Below are 27,902 nucleotides of genomic sequence, written 5' to 3'. Positions count from 1 at the left end.
GTTTCAGTATTAGTGTGAGATTCTGAGGCTGCATATACTTTGAGTCTGAAATCAAATGAAATTGCACTTTCAGTGTACTGTAAGCAGTGTGTTCCAGGACTGTGATGTGACAATGTGGCCCAGCACATTTATTCACATCAGCTGGAAGCACGCAGCATTGAAGTTGGTTTTGGCAATCAACTTAAGCATGCTGTTGACCTTCCAGTTTTCTTCTGTGCATATATATATATATATATACACACATATAGGCATATAAAATGCAGTTATATATATATATATTTATATATGTGTGCGTGTGTGTGTGCTCGCGTGTATGTGTATATCTTTTGCATGGTGTTTGTGTATTGTTAGTATGTAGTTAGTTAAGTGTGGGGCCCTAATAGGTCTGAATCAGCCTTTGTATGAATGTGCCTAATATCTTCAAGTAAATGTAGAATAATTCACATTGTGTACAGACAAAATTCTTGTTTATTCTTGTATTTCTTTTATACATATTTTCTGGCAGATCAGAATAACACGTTAAAACGTTAAATTGTGTCTGTACACTGCATGTAGTCCGTATGCAAGATTCAGTTTCTTTTTTTGTATATGTTATTACCTTTTTTTGTGTTTTGTTCCAGTTCGACGGGTCCCACCGAGGTTCTCTATTCCCCCCACCAATCATGAGATCATGCCTGGCGGGAGTGTAAATATCACGTGTGTTGCAGTGGGGTCACCAATGCCATATGTGAAATGGATGCTAGGAGCAGAAGATTTGACACCTGAGGATGATATGCCAATAGGGAGGAACGTCCTTGAGCTTAATGATGTCAGGCAGTCTGCAAACTATACTTGTGTTGCTATGTCTACCCTTGGCGTTATAGAAGCAATAGCGCAGATAACTGTCAAAGGTATATCTCCAGCACATATATTTGGACATAGTGCAGTCTTTTTCTTTCCTTCATTGCCATATTCTGAGCAAATATATTGCACTGAAAGGGACTAAATGCCTCTTACCCTCTTAAATCAAGAGGTTAAATAGTCCAGCCATTTGCTGGTGTAAAGCAAAATACAGATTCAGACAGCAATAACACCAGTAAATAAGTTCATCATAATGTTCCATTATTCTCCTGTGTCTAGCTCCCAGCCTTTATTTCAAGTAAATAAAGGATCTTGCAATCTTGCATATACTTGTCAACAGCAGCAGTCTTTAGGAATCACTCATTTGGATTTTAGAGTTGCTGGGTGTCCACGTGTTGTGTTCACTGAGTAGTTGGAAACTAGAGGTTCCAAAAATATCTGAAAAGTAAATTGTAATGGTGCGCTATCTATAAGATTCCTTTTCTGCATATGTTTATGGGATCTATTACAAAAGTCAGTATCATTAATTTATATCAAATAAACCTTATCCTATATAACTTGAAGATTTTTTTATAGATTTCTGGAGTAAATCATAATTGCCAAAAGCTTGCTCTGAACAGATTATACCTTCTTTCCATTCCAATCTTTCTGTTTTCTTTTTTTTTTGTTGTTGTTTGTTTTGTTTTTTAAGGTAGTCATTGTAATAGTTAATGTCCACTGTTACATAGTGGTAACTGTATTTTTGGTCATTTCTCTTTAGCCTTACCCAAACCTCCTGGAACACCTGTGGTGACAGAAAGCACAGCAACAAGCATAACATTGACTTGGGATTCTGGAAACCCTGAGCCAGTTTCTTACTACATAATCCAACACAAACCCAAGAACTCCGAGGAGCCATATAAGGAAATAGATGGGGTGGCCACAACACGCTACAGCGTGGCTGGCCTCAGCCCATATTCGGAGTATGAATTTCGGGTAGTTGCTGTAAATAACATTGGGCGAGGGCCACCGAGTGAGCCTGTGTCAACAAGGACTTCAGAGCAAGCACCTTCAAGTGCACCACGCAATGTGCAGGCCCGTATGTTGAGCTCTACCACCATTTTGGTACAGTGGGAAGAACCTGAGGAACCTAATGGACAAATACAAGGTTACAGAGTTTATTACACCATGGACCCCACTCAACATGTCAACAGCTGGATGAAGCACAATGTGGCTGACAGCCATATTACCACTATCGGGAATCTAGTACCCCAGAAAACATACTCTGTGAAGGTTCTTGCTTTTACTTCTGTTGGGGATGGACCACTTTCTAGTGACATCCAAGTCATCACTCAAACAGGAGGTAAGTTAACAATTAACAGAATTTGTGAAAAAAACCTAAGTGCATGCAGAAATGTTGCAGAGAGATAATTTGAGTTTTAAAAATTGAAAAAAAAAAAAGAAAAAACAAAACCTTGCTCCGAAGGAGAGCCAGTTCATTCAGGCAGCTTTGCAGTTACCCTTTACTCAGTTCCACAGTACAAGTCATTATTGCAGAGTGGAAATTATCCCCTCACCCTTTCATTTCTTTTTTCATCAATCTCAATAAGTTTGACTGAGGTTTAAATGAAATTTAACTCAGGTCTCAGGGACACATCTTCATCCTGGAGGTGGCCAAATGTTACAGCTTCTATTTGTCAGTGCTCTATGCACCAAAAGTGTTTGTCAGGTAGTTCTTCACAGCTTTATTTGAGGAGTTACCTGTGTTGGTGGGTTTTGTTTAGATGGCATGTGATTCCCTTATGCTACATCACTCTAGTGAATCTTGCTTTTGGAAATTTAAAATTGATGTGTACTGCATGTATATTCAAATAGTTGGTAAGGTTCTGGAAGCACGTGGAAGCATTAAAAAACCAGCAGACCTTTGTGTAGGTGCAAGCAAACAGATCTGTACACGTTGGGTTTATAAATGAAATCCAGCCTGCCCCTACAAAGTACACAAGGTCACCATCCTCTTGTTCTGTGTTTTCAGTTACTTTTGTTTCTGTGCAGGAGTTTTAGGTCCATGAATTAGTTTTATTAGCAAAGAACAAGCAAGCATAGTGAAAAACATGGCAGAGAATTTTTATGAAATCAAAAGCAAGAAGCTCTGGTGGAGCTACACTGCAGAAAGTGTTTTATTGTAGCAATAAGAAATAAAAGCTCCCTTTGTCTAGTGGTTTAGAGAAAACTATGAAGTATTACTATAGGTCAGTGATTGCCTAGAAATATTATATAACGCTACTTGAAATTTTTGGTACTGGAAAGTTTCCTGTTGAAGAATTTAGCATCTGTCAGAGTCACAAAGCGTATCTCTAAGGTGTAACTGAAGACAGTTATGTTTCATCCACATTTTACTTCTGCATTTAAACAATATGCATTTAATAGAGAACAGAAATTGAGGTATTGCCCTGGAACCTTTCTCAGTGTTGTGTTACAGAAAGGTCTAGGTGTTACCTTTTGCAGTATCTCAGCTCAGAAGTTACTAAATTAACTTTTTTAGACGTTCTAATGGTACATTAGAATGTGTCTGTGTGCACATGCAAATGTAAATACATACAAAATAGTTTAATTTTGGCAATTGTAACCTTTTTCAGGAACTAGTTTTGATATTGACATCTGACTTCTTTTTGAATCCATGTGCAAAAAGCTTTGAAAGAAGGTTTAGTGAGCCTCATCTGTGCTTTCACTTAAAACTGTAAAACTCTTACTTTAACAAGAGTTTCTCAGTGGCTTCCCCAGAGAAGGATGAAGAAACCAGAATGATGAGTACTGAGGCTTAGCTGGACCAGCCCAAGTCCCATTACTTGCTGAGATCACTTGACAAACGCTTTGTTTATTAAAACCTTTCTAGAGCTTTAATTTTCTAGCCATTAAATGTGCCTGTCTGTTTCTGATTACTGTTGCAATCTGAAGAAATTATGACAACATTAACAGTTCAGGAGGGATTCTCAATACGTGTTTTTAGATTTGTAACAGAAGTCGAGTTGACATTGTTTATTTTTGACTGCATACAGAAGGCACTTTTAAGCACTGATACTTGTGCTTGAAATACAGACATTTTAAGTCATAAAAGAGAATAGCTAAGAAAGTCTAGTGCAGTTTTCCAGTTCAGGGTGTGTTTAAAAACTAAGATTCTCCCATTCTTCTATCCAGCAGTTTCTTTTCAGTGAACACTGCAGAATAAAATGCCCTCCTTTACCCTTCTACAGATTTCCTGTTATCTAAATCTGAATATGATTGTTTTGGTTGTCAAGCTGAATCTCATCCAAAAAACTATAGTGAATTATAAAGTGCCATTTTAAAACAGTGGAAATGGATTTAATGGAAACATATGTAAAGAGTAAAAATAAGAATGGGATGGTGATTACATTTCAGTTGATTTTTTTTATATTATTTTTCCCTTTTTTGAAACAAATAAGCCTGTCATTGTCAATGTGTAATTTAACCCTTTAGGCTTACTTTGGGGATATTAAGAGTATAAATACAACAAAATCTGATTGACAGCTGTGACTTACAGACTCTGTTAACTTGATTTCCCTCAAAGCTTTCATGCCTTATGTGTATTCTGATCCTTGAAGACAGATTATAAAAAATGAATAAATTGTTTTTAAAAAGCCTGTTCATGAGAATCTTTGCTTTCTTAGTGCAGCAGAATTGTTCTTTTGAAATGGCTGTATGGGTGGCTTCTCACTTGGCAGGTCAGGTGAAACTCTGCTGATTGTGAAAATTAGGTTTCTAATTAAAATATTAACTAGGTGCATGTAGTTTGAGACGAAGAGAAGGAAGTGTTTTTCAGACAACCAAACATTAGAAAAAATAAAAGCTTTATGTTCAGTGTTTCAGTATTCTGCTTATGCATTTTAAGGAAAAGACATGTCCTGTTGCCTAGTTGTTTTCAGCAGTGTTTACTGTAAAGAGACAGCATTTTAAGAAATTAAATAATCAGAAAACAGCTGTAGAGCTGAGCCTTTTGAATAATGCATTCTAAAAGCTACACCTAAGGAAGTCCTTATTCTGCAGTTTTTAGTCAAAGGATTTGATTCTGCTGAGGATGGAGTCAGGACCAGTATATGATTTAGGTGAATTGACTTACACCAAGCTTTAGAATAAAGAAATATCAGTATACGTGTTAGTGTGATACTTCCTTTCCTTTTTCTTTTTTTGTTGAAAAACAAAAACTGTGTTGGTTTGTCTCCATTTAGCTGCTCAGGACACACTTCTTAGGTATCTTCTCATATTTCCTTTTTTTGCTTAAACTGATAAAAAGTATGCATACTCTGAGCAGCATCCTTTACCTTGTGTGTACCGGGAAAGTTCTTGAGCTTTAAACTGAAAGTCTGAGCTTTGTTTGGTTTGGTTAGGTTAGGTTTTTAATGTGCAAAGAGAGGATAGCTACTGAAGGCATTCAGAGAATCCTTCTTTTATTCTGAGCTTAGGTAGAAAGAGGGGAGAATGAGAGATATACAAGGTCTTTTGGATGATGTATTATTGGAGAAAGAGAGAGGAAAAATATTCTGATGCTACTTTAAGCAAGAACTTACAATATAAAACCTATAGTTACTTTTAAACCAAGGATTGGCAGTGGTTTGAAGACTAAGGTTTATTACAGTTCTAGAAGGCTAATCTTTTTTAACATAGAGAAAAGGACAGTAATGAGAAGGTCAAGTATCTGACTTGGAGGTCACATAAGTGAAGCCTTAGCTTAAAGGAAATGAGTTAATGGTCCTGGAGTTCTTATTGTAAAAGATTAGAAATTCAGAGGAAGGGAGTCTGTAGCAAGGGGATACAGTTCTGCTTTGTAGCAAGCTAGCTATTTTGCAGGCATTTCAGATTCTTTCAGGAACACATGAATAGGGAAACCTCACGTCTGAAATTCCACAGTACTAGTCTCCTAGTGAAGCATTTAATGGAAATGGACTTTGACAAGGGAAGCGCTGAAAGCAAGTAGCTGGAAACTCACGTGTAGTGCAAGGAAGCAGATGGTAGAAGAACGATTTGGAGCTGAGATGGGCTGCAGAATAGTTTTTAAGTGACAATATTTCCTTAAGTAACGTTCCTGGTCAGGTAGAAAAGAATATTTCAGCTTTTGAACACCCCTGCTGTCAAAGCACAGTTAACTTCTGTTAAGTTTCCCAGTCTCTATGTTTACTTCATTTAAATGCTAACATGATAAGACATATAATGAGGATATTACCCTCACTGAGTGTTATTTTTTTAAGCCTTTAATCTCTCCAGTTCTTTCCTTGTTAGAATACAAAATAGGGTATGGTTATGGGATTTTTTTTTTTTTTAATCTGACTTTTTTTCTAGTCCAGGTGTTTGCAAATATGTGGATGAGTTGAGTGCTGGAAAAGTCCACACATTACATTTGGCACTGAACTTAAATATGAAAGAATCCAGCCTGAAATAATGTTAAGACTATTCCATTGCAATATTGTAGGCTGTGGGCAGAACAACTCTGTCAAGACTACACGGACTCTGTCTTTAAGTTTTTTCTTTTACTTTGTGGGCTCTCTCAATATCAGCTACACATATTAAGAAAGCGATTTATGAATTTCTGGTTGTTGTTTTGTTTTGGGTTTTGGGTTTGTTTTTTTTTTCACAAAATGTGCTATGCTTTTTGGACTTTAAAATTTGTTGTTAATTATTTTGAATACTGTGGTTCTGTGTTTGATCCAGCAGAACTGAAAACCTCAGCTATCTTTAGAATAATTTGAAGAGGTTATTTCTGTTGTAGCTGAAAGAGGGAGAACAGCATGCTCATATAGTTAGTACATTACACATTTTATTTTGTAATCATTTTCCATGAGAATTTGGTGTTACAAAAAGTACAAGTATTGTTTTGCAAAACAAAAAACCCAAAACTCTGGAGCACATTAACTCTTGAATTGTAATAGCTTCTCTGTAGAGCTTCACACTTCTTCCAGAGCAAGCAGAAGCATGAACTCTTGGTCCCTTTCAGTTCCCAACTGATTGTAAATTCTCTTGATCAATCTATTTTCCTTTGCAAAAGTCATTCCTAATTAACTGATTGAGTTTGCTTTAGGTAGGGATTTCACCCTAAAAATGTCATGGGACCCCTTCTGACCTGGAGACTTTCCTCTCTTTCCAGCATCACTTGCAAACCCAGCACAGCCCTGGAGTGTTTTTCTGGTTACTGCAGCCAGCTGAGGAGCTGTGTGGGAAACTACAGTGCCTTTCCAGTTTGAGACCCCATTTTATTATTCTGTTCTGGCATTTGAGTCAGAGATGGACATAGAACCACATACGTAGGACAAGGTCCAGCAATCTGTGTTTGGTTTTGGTTATGCAGCAATGAACATGGACTAGGCCAGCAAAGGTGTTGAACTTGGTATGAAGTTTTGAAAAGACTAATTCGGGACTTTGTTCTTTGTTTTGTCACTGCTCTGCAGTGTTGCATCATTTGTACTACATAAGTTATGTCAGGTTTACAAGCAAGAAATTTGGTGCACAGGGAAGTTATGGATTTTAATGTATGTTTGTAAAGCACATTGACCTCAAAGCAGAACAGACAATATAGAGAGAATGCTCATGCAGAAAGATCCTGTTCAGTGAGCTGACTAGGTACAGCACTAACAGGGAAAGTGAGATTTGACCTGTGTAATTAAAAACTCTTCAGTAAGAGTATAAAGTCCATATACATAGATTTTCCAGTTTCCCTAGGTATTTTCCATCTCTGAAGGAGACCATTACCTTCTGTCAGTTGCTCCCACTTGGCTTAGTTCCCATGTGCCACTGAAGAATTTTTATAACAGATGTGTGTTCCAGGCATAAATCCTAAATTGTTTAAAAGTTATTGTCCACTTTCTTTATCTAATACTTTTCCTTTGGCTTAAGCCTTGCATTCCCTACCAGAGTTTATCAGCAATACAGTTTGTTTAGTTGCTGTTATTTTGTTTTTGTTTTCTTTCTTCTCCATCTTCTTTTATCTGTTTGAAGCGATGCAGATTTCCCTGTCACCTCTTTCTTCTATCAGTTTTTTCAGCTTCAGAGTTGCCTAACTGTGGTTGAAAAATGTGAGGAGAGACTAGACTTTGCAGCGAGATATTATTTTGGCAAACAGCATTTGAGGAAGTCCAACTAGCCATCAGATTGTCTTATAAAATGATAAATTGCAGACCTAAAACCCTAAAGGGTGGGTTTTTTTTCTTGAACAGAATGCTGGGAGGATGAGGGTCTTAAAACGTGTAGAGAGACAGGAGATACCTTTTGTTCTCCATCTGCATCCATATTTATCATAACGAGTGACACCAGCCCTCATATGGGTCACTTGACTAGTCGTTCACAATTACTGCATAGCTGTGTTCCACCATGTATCCTATGTTAAGCACAGATGACAGCATCACAGGACAATTCAGTTGGCAGGGTGAACTTCTGGGGGAGGTCTCCAGCCCTGGGCCCTTCCCAGAGCAAGCTCAGCTGTGGGGTCAGACCAGGGTGCTCAGGGCTTCGCCCAACTGAGGCATAAACCTCCCCACAGCCCGACCTCCCTGGGCCATGGCTCCATCACTGGACTGTCCTCAGGAAAAGGATTCTCCTTACCTCCAGCCTGAACCTCTCACATTTCAACTTGTACCACTGCCTCTTGCCCTGCTGCCACACATTGCAGTGAAGGGCCCAACTGTGTCTCCTCCATCTCTCCGATCAGCATCAGGAATGTTGTTGGGTGCCCCAAAAGCCATCCCTTCTCCTGGCTGAACCAGCCCCAGTCCTGGAGCCTCTTTGCAGGGCAAGTCCCCAGCCCAGAGCAGTCTTGCTGAGGCCCCAAAACAGATGCAGTACCCAGATGTGGTCTGATGGGCACTGAGCAGAGGGGGAAAGTCCCTGCCCTCCCCTAGCTCTTGTGGTCATTGCCTCCTCACAGCACCCCAGGCTTTGCTGGTCATGTTGCTGCCTGGCCACAGGGCTGTCCCCAGCTCAGCTCACAGCCTGCTAGGTGCCAGGGCTCAGGGCCATCCCCCACAGCTGCTCCGTGGCCCCATCAGCCCCAGCCTGTGTCCCTGAAGGGCTCTGCCTTCCTGGGACAGGGCTTGCTATACTTCATGGGGAACCATCAGCCTGTTCCTCCCCCCTCTCCAGTTCCCTCTTAACAGCAGCCTGGCCCTTGAGTGTGTGAGCTGGTCCCCCCCAGCTTGATGTCATCTGCAAACCTGGAACACATGCCCTCCATCACCTCCTCCAGGTCACGGATAGAGATGTCAAACACAAGATGAATAGCGTGGTACAAATAACATAAGCTGATGTTTGACCTTCCATGACCAAGCAAAGCTGATTTCGTAGCTCCAACTGTGCTGCTCAGTTACTTTGCCAAAATATTTTTGCCTGTCCTTTGATACACATTGAAGCAAAACATTTCTTCCACAAGTCAGTTTTACCAGTTTTTATCTTTTTGTCAGATGAAGCAAACAAAATGCCTACAGCCAAATATCCACCTGAGTTTCATGAGATGCATTTGGAACAACCTGTAGCAAAACAAACATTTCCAAATAGCTGCCTAGAGTCCGAATTCATTGTTAAGTTTTGGCAAGTCTGCAGTCAGGCATCACATCTACTTTAAGCTGTGTTCAACAGGAGGCCCATCTGCAGCTGTTGTCTGATTCTTCCTCAGGAGTGTTTTGAAGCAGCTAACCTAAAAAGTTGTAAAGTTCACCTAGTAAATGAATTTATACAACTATGCTATAGATTTGCCAAGTTAAAGTTTGATCTAGTGGTGTTTCAAAATCTGTTTCAAAGTTAGGAATTATCCTGTTACCCCACTGTCTCCCTCTTAATTTCAAATATGTTCAATTTTAAAAGGATAAAATTAGAAGTATTTCTGTCAAAAATACTTCATTGATATTTTCTGGAATTGCTCACAAGAAAAAAAAAGTGAAAGGTAGGGACTTGCAACCTCCACACAGGAGCTTGAATATACACCTTGTTGACGGGTTATCTGTCTATTTATCTAAAGTTAGATATCAAACCTGCACCAGCATACACAAGGGCAGTGTTATCCTCAGAGTGACATTAAGTAGAAGTCTTGGGGAGATAAAAATTATGATTATAAAAGTTTTGAAGTCTTTTACTTTACAAAAGAAATGTACTTGTAATGCTATAATAAAATTGTACCCAAAAAAATGATTTTGAAATTATCATTATCAACTGTGACAGTATGTGCTGAGAAGTGTGTCTCACCTTTTTATCTTAAAAATAAGAGCATGCAATTTTTTATTTTTTTTTAATCTAGAAATGCCTTATCAACAACACTATTAACTAAAAGTAATGTTTTAGAACTTGGGTGCCCAGATGATTTTATATATTTCACTAACAGGGTTATATTTTGCCATCTTTTCCCAGTCAGCCTTATTATTTTCCGTAGATTTGCAGAAATAAATGATGGTAACATTTAGTCTGGATAATTTATGTGATCATTGCACAAGATGTAACAACAGATAATGTTCTTGACTACTGGAATCAAAACGGCATTTAAGTTATTGCAATTAGGAAGTATTAGTACAAAGTCAGCTATATTGGTAAAAATAACAGTCATTAAAAGAGTAGAAATATGTGACTTAATAAGAACATTACTGAAGATCTCTTCAGTAGGTTATAACTTCAGGTTACAAAAACATTCAAAATTTAAGTGTCTTCTTAAAGAGCAGGGTGTGTTTAGTTTCTTAGTTATTGATAAGCTAAGCAAACCATTTTCCGATTTGGAAGTCTGTGTAATAGTTTTAGCTCTTTCTTGCTGACTGTTCCAGCCAGCCTTACGTAATACTAGCATTTCCCCATATACACACACATATATACACATACATATTTGCCATTTTCACATAGGTTATTAGGTTGCTGGTTTTCATTACCAGGCTTCTGTTCAATTGCATTGCAATTCTGTGTGCATTATTTACATTACAAAGCATTTATTTGAAATCCTTGATAATTTGTAATGTGTTAACTAAATATATTATTATTCTTTATCTGAGCTCAGATTAATTTATTTCATTGTACAGTTAATCAATTTGTTTAAGTTCAGTAAGTTCAAAAAAAGTAGTATTGTGTGAAATGTTCAGAGATAACAGCTTAAAAGGTTTGAAAGATAAGTGTTGAATTAGCCAAATAAAACATTGGCAACACTGCTCAACTTTTTCTTTAGTGCCTGGTCAGCCTTTGAACTTCAAAGCAGAACCTGAGTCTGAAACAAGCATATTACTTTCCTGGACACCTCCACGCTCTGATACCATTTCCAGCTATGAACTGGTTTACAAAGAAGGGGAACATGGGGAGGAGGTAAGTGAAGAGACATCTTCTTTAATGAGTCAGACATAAAATGCTGCAATCGTTTGGAATGGATGGATTAGTAACTTTCTTTAGCACAAACGCCTTGGTCTTTGAGCCCTTAACAGCCTTTGTTGTTAAATGCACTGGTCAGCCTAATGATAGACTGAATGTGCGAACAGGAGAAGGTGCTATTGATAGCTACCACCAGTCAGTGGAACTTTGTTGTTGTTTGTGAGGAGTCATCCACAGAAGCTGCATCCAGTTTCAGACATTGATTATGCCTCTCCAAGCCTGTTCCTCTACAAAGGCTTGGAAGCAGAGTGTTTTGGGGCATGTTATGAACTAATTAAGATTTTTTGCACTTGGAATTTGAAGTCTATTTTCAGCCTTAGAGAATTTTTCTTCCTCTTTGCCACCATGTAGGAGAGTTTTTAAGCTTCTCTAATCATTCTATAATGTTTGAAAAGAAAATATGTTTCATTTCCTAGAGATAAAAACCTGCTATGGACTTTTTCTGTACCATTATTTCTTGAAGAATTTTCTGTTTGAGGGCCTCTGTAGTGTCAGTACCACAGACTTTAGAATCAACTGTCCTTCTGATATGGAAACCATGTGATGTCAGATGTCCCAGACAAAAGAAAGAAGCCAGGAGTCTCAGAAGGCAGCAGGAGATTATCAGCCTTATTGATTTCTCCTGCATCATCAACTCATTGCTGATGCTTCAACTGAGCTTATGTTTATGGAGGCTTTACACATATACTGTGAACGCATAAACTTACTTTGTGGAAGGGGGCCAGACCTGTATTTCACCTCCAAATAGGATGCAGGCTTCTGCTTAATAAGTTACCCTTTGGAAAAACTTCCTCCCTAAATAGTTTGAACATGAATTTAACTGTGAGGTTAAACCCAAGATTACTCACATTAAAAAATCCTGTCATTCACTGTCATAAAGGGTAACTATAGGTTACCCTTATACTCTGAAAATGCTTTTATACTTTGTACACAGCAATTACTTCCTCAAACAGTCAAGCAATATTTCTGGCTCTAAGTTTTACCCAGTGAGCTTCCTTAATGTGTGTTTGTCAAATGTAATGTATTCATTTTCTGGTTTGGTTTAGTTTGGTTTTATTTTGATTTATTTTCCTGAATTTAATTTTTTCTTAATAATATTATCATCAAAGTATAAAAGTATTTCTTCTATAGGGAACATATTGAATTCAGTGTCTCTGAATATTAACCAAGACATTCATTGTTTTATTACCTACCTTTAGCAACGGGTTTCCACAGAACCTACTACATCTTATCGCCTGCAAGGCTTAAGGCCAAACAGCTTGTACTTATTCCGTCTAGCTGCACGTTCTCCACAGGGCCTGGGTGCTTCAACAGCAGAAATCTCGGCAAGAACCATGCAGTCAAGTAGGTGTCTTTCCTTGCTAACTTTTTTCCCTTGTTCTGTATTTTTCAAAGGGATTAATTTTGGTAGCCCAGACAGACAGCAGCAAAGGAAAAGGCGAAATGTCATGAAACTCATCACATTTGTCTTCTAATGAGATGCAAAAATTTGTCAGGGATTTATGTATACATCTTTAAATATTTAAATTAAGACTTAATTAAAAGAATCAGATATTTAAGGATGATGTCCAAGAGTGCTACCTTTGCCTGATAAGTTATGCTTTCCTGACAGTTTGCATTACACATCATTTTAAAACTTAGTGAAGTTCTGTTTCTATTTGTTTTAAATTAAATGCCTTCTCTTAAAGTAATATTCTTCAAAACAGAAAATTCAGATTCTCAGTTGACATGGGGCCTTTCAATTTGCAGTCATGACAGTTGTGATTACACCATCATTTCTTGTTAGTGTTACATATTAATAGTAATTAATGTAACTGGAAATACTTTGCTGCAGACCTGGAAACCACAGCTAAATGTGCTTCTGAAGCATTTCTAAGGCATTTAGAATAAACATAAAAAACCAATCATTTAACACAAGACTAGGTTTAGAGATAATGGCAAGGCAGCTTTTAATTTTAATAATCCAGAATCAATAATGTGGTGAATAAAAAAGCTATTTATTTATCCTGGGAGCCATTTCAGCTATTTGGAATGCTCATTCGCTCATACTGGGTGAAGATTGCTTAGACTGTGCATACAGAATAAACATCTAGGGGCCAAGGCTGCATGTTCCATATATAAGCACATTGCCAGTTTTTTTTTATTCTTGATATAAGAGTATGCTATGCTTTTTTCAGCCTTATGTCTTAAGATAGTAGGAAAATCCAGTTGACTTCAGTAGGCAGACCCAGGTTATTTGCGGAAAAGATTGCAAAATCTTGTTTTGCAAGAATGGTGTATTTTAAGAAAAAAGTATATGCATTAATAAAACAGGTTACACAAGTAGCCTACAGATTATCCTCACATAAATGAAATATTTTGCACTTTCAGAGTATAATGGATTAAAAATTAATAAACTTATATGAGTTTATTAGCAAAATTCTCTAGAATATACTGTTGCCTTTCATTTTGGTTTCAGAAAAAGATACTACGGGTATTTATTTCTTTACATATAAGATCTTTAAGGGACATTTTACTTATATTTTACTTCCTGTACAAGTCAGTGGTAAAAAGGGAGCAACATGTTTTTAACACTTAATTACTGAATTAGCCTAAGAAAAAAAACCCAAATGTGGTAATTCTCATCTGTCCCCCCATCAACCTCCTCTAGTTACTTAAAATGCTGATATATTCCCTCCTGTTTTCCCTTCAGAAGAGCAGTGTACCATACTGAGTAAAAAGCCATTGATTCCTGTAGAAGAGCTGTAGGGAACCAAAAGTTACATGTGTAAATGCAATAGGTCACAGCAGGGTCCTAGGCCTTCTCTGTTGCTTTAATTTTGTTTGATGTTACTAGTATAAGTAACAGAAAACTATTTGTTTCTTTTTTGCCTTAACAAATGACAATAAAGTAATAGACCAAACAAACAAAGAAACCAAAACAAAAATCTAACGACCCCAAAACAAAACAAAAAGAAAAGGTGCTTTAAAGGTCTTGCACCCCAGATTTTTAGTTTTCCTTGAAGAGAAGGCAAAAATAGGAAAGGAGTCTACATAAACTACTTCTGCCAGTGAACTTGAACTATGGCTCCTTTTTTGGTGCTCTGAATGATCTCAGTTAGTAAGCATACACTTTGCTATGTCAAAGTCCATTTAAACACATAAATGCATACATAAATTTCAGTACTTGAATTGCCTCACTGAAAGCAATGGAGTGCCATACATTCTAAAGGTCTGGAGACCAGAAAAGATAAATATGCTAAGAGACTCCTTCGAGTACAGTAAAGGTGAGCATATTTGCTCTGGAAGATTGGTGCTGGTGACAAGAGACAGAACAAAGTCAGAATCTGTCATTGTTCTGATGTGCTGAGCTTGTGAACTCTGTAAAATTAATATCTGCTTTCTTGACACATTGTTTGGGGGTAGATTTTTTTTTTTTTCCTATAGAGGTTACCTACATTACTGGTAGGATTTAATTCTTTGCTAGCAAAGGTGTCTCCAAGAGGAGTTAAAAAAATAAAACTGACAGCTGATCTAGGGTAAGTACAAGTTACAGTCAGAATCAACAAGCCTGTCACTTTTTCCTGGTAGGTAAATCTTTGACTAAGACTTTCTTTCTCTTCTATTGATTGCATGCTCCTAGTATGTTGGCTGTATGTTTCAGTAAATGCTTTCCACTTAAACATAATTTGCAATTGACTTATGCCAGGCAGACTCAGTTATAAAAAAACAAACAAACAAAAAAAAACCTGAAAAAATAATTGTTTATGAGAGTGGGGAGGCTACAAAAATGGCAATTTATGAGCAATTTCTAGCAATTATTGCAAGTTTTTAGAACTTCTGTAAAAAGAGAATTTTTCTAAAAGAAAATAAACTCACTTGAAGGGGATATGTCCATTTTATAAGTAAATATATGCCACGTGTCATTTAAAATATTATAGCTTGCACTAATTGCAATGATTGTAAAGATAGATCAGTAGTCATAGAACTGTCACGTTTTTGTTTTATTTCAAGAAGAATTTTAATTACAGGTAGGTAATATAATTTTGAGGTTTCACTTTCATGTATCTCCCCTACATCCTTTTTCACCATTTAGTTGGTCTATTCATTTTCAGTTACCTCATGTTAATAAGCCAAGGTGCATATGATTATCTGATGTTTTGCTTTTTTAAGTTTTTACTTTTTTTGGTTTATTATTTTTATCTTCATTTGGTTGTCTTTTATTTATTTTTCTTTTTTCTTTTGTTCATTTTTTTTCAATCACTCCTATCCTTTCACTCAAATCCTCCTTTAACCCACTACTGAAATTAGAGCCATCAGCTCCTCCTCAAGACATTAGTTGCACAAGCCCCAGCTCCACTAGCATTTTGGTAAGTTGGAAACCTCCACCTGTGGAAAAACAGAACGGCATTATCACTGAATACTCCATCAAGTACATTGGGATTGATGGAGAAGATGGCAAGCCCCATGAAATTTTGGGAATTTCCTCGGACAGTACCCAATACCTTTTGGAACAGCTGGAAAAATGGACAGAGTACCGGATCTCTGTGACTGCCCACACTGATGTTGGACCTGGCCCAGAGAGCTTAGCAGTATTGATTCGGACAGATGAAGATGGTATGTTGCCTCCACTACATCAGTTTGCACCTCTATGACTCTCTGTCGATCTGCTGTCTTTTGTATAACCTAACAGTATTTTTGTCTGCTCCTATTTTTTCCCAAATCACGGTTTTGCTTTTGAGTTTTTAAATCAAAGACTTGCCTTTCTACACTATTTTTGTATTTGGTATTTTTTTTTTTTTAACAGAAAGTACCTTTTTGTGAGTAACATGAATCTGCTGCCACTTCGAGCCCATACATATTCTTCTTGCTCCTCCTTTGACACAAAAGTAACTCTTGGGGGAAAACCTTCCTGCCTTTTCCTTGATTTTACAGTCATTTTTATTTTTAAACACTTATGTCTATGAAAGTTTTTTCCAGGTTTTTTGTTTTTTGTTTTTTAACTGCTCTCTTGTTCCATGTTGTGCTTTTTGATTTGGGTTTTTTTGGGTTGGTTTATTTTTTGGTTTTTTGAGTTTTGTTTTTGATCTTGGAAAACTGATGCTCCTCACATTTTCTTTTCTTCCATGCTTGAAAGTGATAGAAGACAGCCGTATTATCAGCCTCCTTTTTACACTACTAACCACCCCCCCCCAAAAAAAAAAAAAAAAAAACAAACCACAAAACCAAAGCATTTAGCAAACAAAAATAAAGGAAACTTTTTTGAAATCTTTTGTAGTTTTATTGTTATAGTAGTAGTATTTCAATGATTCAAATATCTCTTTGTACTATAATGCTTTGACTGTCAAAGCATCTTCCTTGGCTTTTGTACATTTTTACATGTTTTTCTATTTCTCTAATACTCCTTTTTCTTCCATTTTTATGCATCAGTCATGTTTTTTGATCTTTTCACTGAAAGGTAGAGCAGATTGGTTGAGCATTTTCATTTGTTGAACAATTTGTGTTCTTCAAAGAAAACGTAATGAGTCTGCTCTTAAAAAAAAAAAAAAAAAAAAAGAGAGAGAAAGCAAAAGACATAGGTGGGACAAGTGCCTGTAATTCTCTTCTGTCCAATGATGTTGTTCCAGTTCCTAGTGGTCCTCCTCGCAAAGTCGAGGTAGAGGCTGTCAACTCTACTGCTGTTAAAGTATCATGGCGCTCGCCTGTACCCAATAAGCAGCATGGTCAAATCCGAGGATACCAGGTCCACTACGTGAGGATGGAAAATGGAGAGCCAAAGGGTCAGCCCATGCTGAAGGACATCATGCTGGCTGATGCACAGGTAATTAGGGCATTTTATGTTATATTTATGTACATAAAATATGTAGAAATATTTAGCCTACAAGAGCTATCCAGAAACATGGGGTTTTTTTAATTCTTTCTCTATTTCAGCCTACCAGCTCATATTTTTTATCTCTATTTTGACAACAGTTTTTTCAAAATACTTACATTTAAAAGTTCTTGGGCCAAACCTAGACACCATTTTCTATATAGGCATGCAACTAAATGCTAAGCTGTGTCATTCTGCTGGCTCCCTTAAACCTGGAGATTTCACTATACCTATGCTCTGAAATTTTAAAGCATCAGGAAGATCTGAGCTAGGTCACAGTCAATGTAGAAAACTGTGGATCAGCACTGCCCACCCGGTATTTCTTTGTTTCAGTGGGAAGCCTAGAATCATTAGAAGCCTGGGTTAGCCCATTATTACAGTGTTTCTCTCATTAGCGTGTATCCACCTCACTAAACATTTCACAGGAAATTAATTTATTAGTTCAACTATAGAAATCACCGAGGTATTTATATCTGTCATTATTCATATCAATAACCCAATGTAATGAAGAGCTTACTTTAAATAGGCATGGGGTTACTTCTTTTGCAAAATTCCCCATCTGTTTTATAAATTATGAGACATGATGTAAACAAAAGCCTGATTGCATCAAGTCTAAAAAGCTTCTAAAAATAGGATTTTACTGATTGGTATACACTAGTGCTTTGTAAAACTGAAGATTCCCAAAGATCCTGGTACTAGAGGAATCATCCTACACTGAAACTATTATCACATAAATACTTGAAATAACAAGAAATTATCAATCTAGTATAATGTAAAGAGTTACATTTGCCTGAAGCATTTAATGGGAATAAATAAATGGGGGTTTTTGGCTTCTTTTGTTTCTTCTTCCAGTCTTAGTTCTAAGTTTCAGCTCTGCAGATACCTTTTTTGAGAACAGGTCTCCCACACCTGCATTTGTCTCTGTTCCTGGAGATCTTTGTTGCAGTTCCACCTGCCAGTCTTTCTGTCTATCTGTGTACATACTTAGCTATTTTGCAACACATGGTGTTCATACAGCTTAAATTCAGTGAAGAGAAAAATGGGAACAAGTGGAGAGGTGGGAAGGGAAAGGGAAAAGGGAGAAGAGATGGGAAAGGAGATGCCGCTGTCCTTTGATTCTCCCCTTCCTTGCACAGATTGGCACTTTCAACCTCTAGAAGGTGGGAAACAGGGGACTAGATGAGATGTTGGAGCCCAAATATCATAAAGGCAAAAGTTCTATTTTTTTTTTTTTTTTTTCCCCCAAATTTAGCTTTGACCTGCCTGTTTGCCGTTGGTTCAGTCTGCTTAATCACCTCCTTTCTCCTATGCCACTCCTACCTGCCTATCATACTTCTGGGATACATATGAACAGGGCCTGTGCAGACAGGAAGACCTTGACAGTAAAAGATCAGTGTGGTTTGGTTTCAAGACTAAATAATCCTGCTATTAATTTAAGTAAGGCATTGAATTCATTGAGGAAACTCAAGCATATAGCCTGGTATCATGATTAAATAAACCAAGTAAACTTTATTTCTGCCTTGATAGCTTTTACTAATATAATTTAAAAAAAAAAAAAAAAACAAACTACATGGTACAAGAGGATTCATTATGTCTTTCATCTTTCAAGGAAAGAGAAGTGCTGTTTTTTAGGGAGAGCAGAAATGGAATTAAAAATGCCTGGCCTGATTTCATTAACTAGATGCTACATGATTCTATATGATTAATTCAAATTGTATATGAATTTTCCAGAAATCTTTTATATTTATTTTACTATTAAGAGAAAACAAATACCTCAACCAGGCTACAAATCTCTTCATTTATTTTGTTTTCCCTTCCAATTTTCTTTACTTTCAATCAGTGGGAATATGATGATACTACTGAACATGTGAGTAGTTTTTTACTGGCTAGAAAAACAGCCTGTGCTAAGAGTTTGGGAATTTTTTTTTTCCTTTTCTGCTTGTTGCTTGTAGCCTCCTTTTATTTTTTTGAGTTTTCTTCGGGTTTGGTTTTAGTGTCATGCCCCCTCCTCCCAGCCCCCTGAGTCATTTGCACAAATGCATGCTCCTAACATCAAAGGTTTCTCCGTTATGGCAGTTAATTTTGGTTTGGATTTGGTTTTGTTGGGGTTGGTTTTTTTTTGTTTAGTTGGTTTTTTTGTTTGTTTTTTTTTTTTCTTTTCTCAGGAGTGTGAGGGTTACTGTTGCTTGCTTGTTCTCGGGTTTAGCATGATGCCAAAATGTACAGAACTGGTTTGTGTTTTCTTCTTTTTGATTGCTGTCACTAACGTTGCCTCACAATTCCTCTTAAAAAGAAGTGGTTCAGAGTTGTGTAGCAGTAGTCTGATTTTTATGTATTAATTTTAAGGGGGTTTTTTGTGTACTGAAAGTTAGTCAGTTGTACTTTCTTTCTTTTTGGTAATTTATTAAATGTATTTTATATGCTGTCAGGAAAGCCAAATGCCCTGCAGTGTTTATGCCTAAATAATAGTTTTTACTTTACCCAAAGCACACTTTTAAATGACAACACTACGTGCAATTCTACATCTTACACCATGAAGTAGTGTTTGTTTTAAATTAAGCTAATATCTGCATCACTCTTTACAATAATGACTTTTTTTTTTCCTTTTACAATTTTATGCTGTTAATATCAGTTACAGTGTCTTTATGAAACATGAGAAGTCTTTCTTAGTAATTTTGGCCTGTAGGGTCCATTCAGTTCTGGGGTAGAATCTAAGGAGGGTGGGTTTTTTTAATGTGTTTTTATTTTATTTCAACTATTTTGCCTACTTGTTCTGTTCCTTACCTTATTATTTCTATATTTTTTTTTAACTGACTGTAAATACAATGCCAAATTCTAATCACATATGTACTAAGCTCGTACCCACTATCTTGAAAAATCCATTTACTGTGGATAGTCTGACCCATAATTTTTATATTAACTTTTATGGTTGTTGCATCTGAGGGGTGTGTGATTGCACATTTGCTATTTATTCTAGATGCGTAAATATACCATCTCTCTGGCAGCAGTGAAATTTAGTGTAAATGCATTCAGGCATGTGAAAATGCAAAGAAGTAGTCCAGTGATTACAGACTGGAAGCTGATGAGTCAAGAACTTTGGGCCAGTCAGTTGCCTCCAAATACTATCCTATATTTGCATATAAAATTTGTTTATATCATAAGTGTCTAGGCTTACATCCCCCTGGATGCCCTTAGAGTGTGATGGAAGTGTAGTTCTTTTCAGGTGGCTGGCCCTTCACCATACTCTGTGTGTGTGTATGTTCTGTGCGCATGTGTAAAAAGATCCCCCTGGTTTGATACTTCAGTTTGATCTTGCTTCCTTCCAGTTGTACTACCTGGAAAGCTGCTTGTTTTGTAGCTGCTGTCATTTGTTTGAGGGCTGTCAGATTTATTCTTTGACCAGATATTTAATGGTGGTTTAAGTAGTTCTTTTAGACCTGAAAAGTGACTTATTTCTGAACTCCTTTGAGGTACTTAGATGCACAATCCAACCAGTGACACAGGTTGCAGTGAGTGTTACGGAAGTGACAAACCTTTCTTGTTTAGCTAAACCGTCATTGTTTAGTGTGGGTACAAACACAATACTCTTACTGAGTACTTCTTAGGAGGCATTTTATAGCTATATCAGTGATGTCCTGTAAATGACTAAGTTAAATGGAGTTTCTCGTATCTACAGATGCATGCTTTTCACAGTATCAGTAGCCATCCTTAGGCAAGGTATTTCAGAAGGCTTTATTCACTGTTCACACCATTAGGCCTCTGGCCTTGTTTCTTAAACTACCTGAGGCATGCCATATAGAAGTGTGCTGGTTTTTGTTGCTTAAATGAGTGAAACATCTTTCATTATGAAGTATTTCACACTGAACAGTCTGTTGGTGCTCTCAAATGCTTGCTATCACTGCCAGCAGCACAAAAGCATGCACACTGTATGTAATATACAGCGCTTGTCTGGAGGATTCCATGCTCTTCTGAAAAACAATCTGGTTTTGATAAATTGTTCTTGTTTTGTTTCATCTTAGGAAATGGTAATTTCTGGTCTTCAGCCTGAAACTACATACTCCTTCACTGTGACAGCCTATACAACAAAAGGTGATGGAGCACGCAGCAAGCCCAAACTCATATCTACTACTGGTGCAGGTAATAATCACATACATGTTAATCTCTGAATAAATCCTTTGACTTTTCCTGCTAGTGTTGTGATCCTGCTATCTGGAAGTCTCCAGTTGTGTAAAATATGTTCATGGGATGTAGAGTTTTCTGTTTGGCTCTTCATTTATTTAGATTAAAACAGAACCAGTGTCCCGCTTTGTCCCTTTCCCAGTTCAAGATGTGGACAAAACGTAATACTTCATACTTTCTAGTAGCTCTTCCAGTCTGATTCGTGTCTTCTTGGACAGTTAAAAATAGAAAATCAGAGCTGAGAAGGGTATTTGGATAACTTGTGAAGGGCTTTCCTGATCTTTGCGAGAGCAACAGTGCTGCTGCCTGTCAGTAACAACATTGAAAGAACCTATCTGTATGACAGCCACAACTTATCTCAGGAGAAAAGAAAAAAGCAGAGAGTTAGAAAACAGAATGAAAGTCCATTCTGTGAAACACTGAAATCCATATTGCTTCAGTGGCAATGTGACACATAAACCGAGACAAAACACACCATACCACTGTGTTCAGTCTGCATTTGATCACAAGTGGTACTAGATGGTGGGTATCTGACTGCATGACCAATTCAGCTGATTCCTTTAGCACTGATGGGACAAATGGAATTGCTTTTAGATAAGGAACAAAATTTTGGTTTGTTTGTTTGTGTTTTTTTTTTTGTTTTGTTTTGTTTGTTGGTTTTTTTTATTATTTATTTTATTTAAATGGTCAGCTGTGGCACAGCTTAACCAAATGATGCTACTACAGACTTAGTTTGGTATTCACCTACAGCTGTTCACAGACTGTAGGTGTTTGTTTTCTGCGTTTCATAGTGTAGTCATTAAGGATTTTCCATTACAATCACATGGAAAAATTTGTAGCATCATTACAAGCTCTCTTCATAACAGTGCATTGTTTACAGTAATATATAAGGTCCAAAAGGCATTTGTATTTGTCTTTATACCGATTGACTCAATTTTTAAAACAGTCCCTGAACGTAAAGCACATCTTGTACTAATATCAAAAACATCTAAATCCTTGTTTCATCAGCTTCCCTGGAAAAAAATCTCAGTCTCAGTGACTAGATATATCATATGGTTCCATTTCAGATTTCAGAGTACCTAGTAGCCGTTACTCTTGACTGATGCTGAAACTTGCCCTCCAACTTCTTATCTTTCCTGAATTCTCGTGGTCTGGGGAAAAAAGTAATATATACTTCTGGCTTGCATTTTAATTGATTTAAGGAAAAAGGCACTTGATCCATTATTCTTTTTAAAGTTCAGTTCTCAGTTGAAATAAACACAATTGTATGGATTGTAATTTGATTAGTTTCTAGACATAAACATAAGCTATGCAAACCTGCTTGCAAAACTTAAAGCTTCTTTGCATGTAGTCCTTATTGACTACTGATGTTTCGCTCTTCCAAGAAGATCTCTGATGCTTCTGCTTTAGAAAGACTAACAAATCCCACGTCCCATAAAACCCCGAGTGACTGAAGAGTGACTGAGAATCAGAGAAATTATTGTAGATGTAATACATGTTACACTGTTCTTGCTGTTTGTTTCACCCTGTGGACAAGTAATGTTTGTTCCTGGCCTCTAGGATAACAGCTTTTTGCCATTTTGCTCCTTTATACGTTCCAGCGTGTATGAACAGTTCTTCATTTGCTGTTACAGCTTGCCATGGCTGAGCAGGTTTTGTAAGGAAAATTCCTATGCAGGTTTTTGAAAAAGGAGACAATAAATAGTCAGTACCAAGAGTTTCCGGCCCGCTGTCTTTCGGTGAGAGTACATCAGGCCAGTGAAGGAATGATGCATTAATTCCAGGTGCTTGTATGTCTGAAATACACCCTCCTATTCTCTAAGAGTTTTCATTTGATTTATCACCCCCCCTAAAAAGTTGCTATTCAAATACTACAATAAAGCAAATTAAGGGTCTGGCATGCTAGTCTAATTTTAAAAGGTTTAAGTCAGGTGTAGCTTTATTAGAATGAGTGAGATTATATCCATAAGAGATGTGAAAGCAGACTAGATGTCTAAATGTTTACTGGAGAAGATTACTGTTTGTAAATTATTAAGATGATAAGTAACTATGCAGCTGTGTCCAGTTAGTGATCCAAAATCATCATTTACAGTTTTATGTGGGAAAGATTCACCAAATTTACAGTAACTTCACTTATTAGTGAAGTCACTGAATGCTGTTAACATTTTCACTCCAGAATATGTTTTTGCCTTATATTCAGTTTCCTCTCCTAGTTTTTGAAATTGGATGGAAGACAAAATGTTACTGAACATTTCCAAGCTAAAGTATTTCAAAATGTTCAAGTCCTTGAGACAGAAGTTACAAAATGTGTAATTAAGAAAATCTTGATATCATTTGTCAGTTATATACAACTTTTTGGGAGATTTTATCAGACCTTTAATTTCTGGGTGATATTAGTTGAAGAGTCTCATAGCACAACAGCTTGTCCATTATTTGAAATTTACTCTCAGTGCTAGATAGCGCTCTTGAAACAAAGATTTCAGCTAAGAGGAGAAAATTATGTTAAAATGGTGGTGTGCTATATAGCAACTGGCAGAAACTTTGGCAAAGGCAATTTGCATGAGCTTCTACTAGTAACAGCATGGCCTCACAACTGTTCGGTGTAATGACTGTTGCAAGGGGGTGTGAGGGACATCATGCTGTATAGTAATGGAGGTAGATTACACTACATCAGAGAAAATATTTTTTCATGAGCAATTTCACTTCATTTGGCCTCATGGCAAATTCAGGTATTATCAGAAGAAGTTTCTAATTCCATGATGCTACTGTACATAGGACTGTAGAAAGTGCAGCTGTTTGTAGTGTTCACAAGTGATCATACTTAAAGAAAATGTTAACTGAAAACTATCTGAAAATAAAAAGAGAGAAAAAAATCCCGTTCTCTATCAATAGTTACATGTTAACAAAAAGGAAATCCATACACTTTGCAAAATCAGGTAGGCTCCATATTAAACAACAACAAAAAAAAGTGACGATTGTTATTTAACACTTTAATCACAGGGTATTTTATTGGATAAGTAAGCTTTATTTGTTCCCCTGTTCTGATCAAGAACAAGTAGTAATTTCTTTCTTTCTCTGTAGTTACCACAAAGGTTAAAAAATAGTTCTAACTGTGAGGTCTGCCACAACAAAAAAAGCAGTTTATCACAAAAATAATTTAGTGATACCTTCCAGCAGTCTCTCCTCTAGAAAGCTGAAGGAGTTATTATTCTATTTGTGTGGAGTCTTCTTTTTCATATGCTCCATTGGTTTCAGTAATAGCTGTAATGCAGAGAAAAATATGGCCTGCAAAAGGCCTTCACAGCCTTTTCTTTGTTCCGTAAAGGCTCGTCATAATCAATGAGGAAAAATCAGAGCTAGTCAAGAGATACATACTTTATGCAGCAAAAGTGCAGGAAAAAAACTTGCAAAATTCCTGGGAATAATACTTGCAGGTGAACTCTGCATTTAAAAGAAAGGATATTGGAAAAATTTACATTTATTTATATAAAATCCAGCTATAAATCTTACGTAATTAGAAGCAGTGTCATGATTTATGTCAGATACATTGAGGAAAGAGCTTATTAAATGCAGAGTTTTCTTCAAGCCATGCCATTACTCCCTCCTTATTCCGAATTCATTATGGAATGGTAGTCAGAACTGACAATAAGAATCTGATTTTCTAGGTGCCTGAGAACTGAAGATAAGTAATAAAATCCATTGAAGTGTTTGAAAACAGGAACCAGAGCTCACAGTGTAGCAGTTAAATTTACGTGTGATGTCTTTGAATGCAGACGGAACTAATTAGTCTTCATGGAAGACTATGTTATCGTGACACTACTACTCCCAAAACTATTTTGGTCTCTTGACCTGTCAGGCATTGGTACACAGTGAACACCAAATTTCTAAATAACTACGGATATGCTTCATTATCAAAAACGTCATTGTAATAGAAACAGACTATTTTGAAGTAGAAGTATTAATGAAATTATAAATGAAATATGTATGTATAAAATTAATATGAATAAATGAATAAATAAAAATAAATATATAAATTAAACAGAAACAGTAAATGAGGATAATATCAGGACTCAAAGAATGCACACCATATAAGCTGTATCATGGGATTTCCCCCTTGATAAGGGCTAATTTGATCCTCTACACCAAATGTCCTCAGCACACTTACAGTCTGAATTTCTCTGAAAGTCAAATCATTAGTTTGGACCAACAGGTCCCAGTTAAGGATTTGAGTGTATTTGGTGTGATGGTTAAGAAGAGCTTCCAATTTAGTCTTCTTCAGAAGAAATCCAGTTCCGCCAAGACCATGCTGGAGACTAAATCATGTGTGGTAAGCCAGGACAGTGAAGAGATTAAATTCCAAACCATGCTACCACTCCAAGCTAAAACAACCCATGATGGAGGTGATCTGTGTACGGGAAGTGGAATAACAGAGTTCTGTCATACATAGTAATGATAGTTGATTACAAGGTTGGTCTGACTTCCCTTCTACCACATTTTAGCCATCAATGGCAAAAGTTATGTTAGACACATCTAGGAACTTGTAATTTCCGCATTACTATTACTATTATAATTATTAATATTAATGTGTTTATTATTAATAATTATTAATAATTATCATTGATTATTGCTATTGTTATTATTATATCATTACTTTTCCATTTACAGGAATAGCAGAAATCTGTCTTGGATTAAATTTGTGAATACTTATGACAATATTCTCTTTTTGCAAGAAATTATTTGTAAGTGAGACAGAACCATTCATAAAGTGTCTGAAGTTTTACTTCTTGACTTGTGTTCCTAAGTCCTGTGCCTCTGAATGTTCTCTGTATTAAGAAATAATGGTAAGGGAAGAAAACAAGAAACAGTAGTAGCTTTACTATCATAGCTCATTATACTGTATGATGACTCAGTAGTACAGGAGGCAGACATTATTTCTTCCATAAGACAGTAATTTGTGGAACTAAGAGTGAGGGAGGAGAAAATCTATGCCTATGCCTGCTAAAACATATCTCAAGAACTGTACATGCAATTCTGTTTGTATTTATCATCTTTAAATAAAATTGTGCTACAGTTCCAGGCAAACCTCGGCTTGTGATTAGCCACACACAGATGAACACGGCTCTAATTCAGTGGCACCCTCCTGTGGACACTTTTGGCCCGCTGCAGGGTTACCGCCTGAAGTTTGGTCGCAAGGACATGGATGCATTTACGACCATGGAGTTCTCAGAGAAAGAAGATCACTTCACAGCCACAGACATTCACAAAGGAGCTTCTTACGTCTTCAGGCTCTCAGCTAGAAATAAAGTGGGCTTTGGGGAGGAGATGGTTAAAGAGATTTCTGTTCCTGAAGAGGTACCCAGTGGATTTCCCCAAAATCTCCACTCGGAAAGCTCTACTTCTACATCAGTTCAATTAACTTGGCAGATGCCACTCTTGGCAGAGAGAAATGGCGTTATCACCAAATACACTGTCTTGTACAGAGATATCAATGTTGCTTACCAGCCAGTTGAACTCCCAGTTGTTTCTGCTGATACCACTATGACACTTTCTGGCCTAAAACCAGATACCACATATGATGTTAAAGTACGTGCCCACACAAGCAAAGGGCCTGGTCCATATAGTCCAAGTGTCCAGTTCAGGACACTACCCGTGGATCAAGGTAGGATTTGTCTGCTTATGGCGTTGACCTTTAAAGGAGTATCGGTCTTTGGATATCAGTGTTTTTGAAGCTGTAAATAAAACTGATCGGCCCATTCATAAAAATAGGTTCATCAAACACAAAAGGTAAAGTATGTAAATCTTAATATGTTTTGGATGCCTCAGAATTCAGTTGTCCCTTGCCAAGCAAGTTCTGGCTAACATCTTCAGTTTTTGCAGGTAAGAAAAATGCACATGTTGGGTTGTTACTATGTAAGAGTGAGAAAGAGTTAAAATGTGATATTTAAATCTGAGCAAACAGGTAGGAGAGTTGAATCCTTCTTGGGTTTTGACCTACATGGAAAGCTGATACTCCCAGGTAGCAGTGGAAGTATAAGAAGACCTAAGCTCCAAGATGTTGTTTATATACATTGTTTTTTTTTTTCCAGCAGTGTTTGCAAAAAATTTTCATGTTAAAGCAGTAATGAAGACTTCTGTTTTGTTGTCATGGGAAATTCCAGAAAATTACAATTCAGCTTTGCCTTTCAAGGTAAGTTACTTCCCATTTGTACAAGAGAAAGTACAGGACCTACAGAATGTCATTCACCTGGCTAAGTAGCTTACTAAGCATGTGGATTTTGTTGGTATTGCTCTGTTTAAGAATGCAAACTAATTTAGTAGTATTGACCCAAGCTGTTGAATTCAGTCATTTAACAATATGAGCTTTCCACTGTTGTAGGTGTATTTCCAAGTCACACTCATTCTGGTTATTACACATGGTGTGAACACCTTGCTAATTTGTAGTTCATTGATAATATATTTTAGATAAAAAAGTGAAAGAGTATTTTTCTTCGTTTTAGTCACTTCTGTGGGAACCCTAACTGAGTACCATATGTTTTTTTTTTTTCTTCTCACCTTTAAAACATTTTTGTGTTACAACTCTTTTACTCCACTAACTATAGCATTAGCCAGATAAAGAGACTCAGTGTAACCCACATTCTGGCTGGTATTTCTTCTGCATCATTCT

At 36.9% G+C, this 27,902-nt stretch overlaps 1 protein-coding gene across 20 annotated transcripts in view; it reads left to right on the top strand.

The window, feature by feature from the left end:
• Positions 1–27,902, top strand: part of PTPRD (protein tyrosine phosphatase receptor type D) — a 467,311-nt gene that overhangs the window by 331,334 nt on the left and 108,075 nt on the right. For 13 of the 20 annotated variants that reach the window (XM_080372008.1, XM_080372009.1, XM_080372005.1 and 10 more), the window contains 10 exons: positions 621–890; positions 1,601–2,182; positions 11,015–11,148; positions 12,411–12,555; positions 15,502–15,807; positions 16,818–17,011; positions 18,900–18,926; positions 21,079–21,196; positions 26,310–26,897; positions 27,325–27,425. In XM_080372008.1, coding sequence (XP_080228134.1) covers positions 621–890; positions 1,601–2,182; positions 11,015–11,148; positions 12,411–12,555; positions 15,502–15,807; positions 16,818–17,011; positions 18,900–18,926; positions 21,079–21,196; positions 26,310–26,897; positions 27,325–27,425 — 2,465 coding nt within the window. The remainder of the gene's footprint in view (positions 1–620; positions 891–1,600; positions 2,183–11,014; positions 11,149–12,410; positions 12,556–15,501; positions 15,808–16,817; positions 17,012–18,899; positions 18,927–21,078; positions 21,197–26,309; positions 26,898–27,324; positions 27,426–27,902) is intronic. The other 7 variants (XM_080372014.1, XM_080372011.1, XM_080372000.1 and 4 more) reach the window with 3 other exon arrangements.

This window comes from Falco punctatus, assembly GCF_963210335.1.
Source record: "Falco punctatus genome assembly, chromosome: Z".
In the NCBI taxonomy this organism is placed as follows: domain Eukaryota; kingdom Metazoa; phylum Chordata; class Aves; order Falconiformes; family Falconidae; genus Falco; species Falco punctatus.
This window is presented reverse-complemented; position numbering and strand designations above follow the sequence as displayed.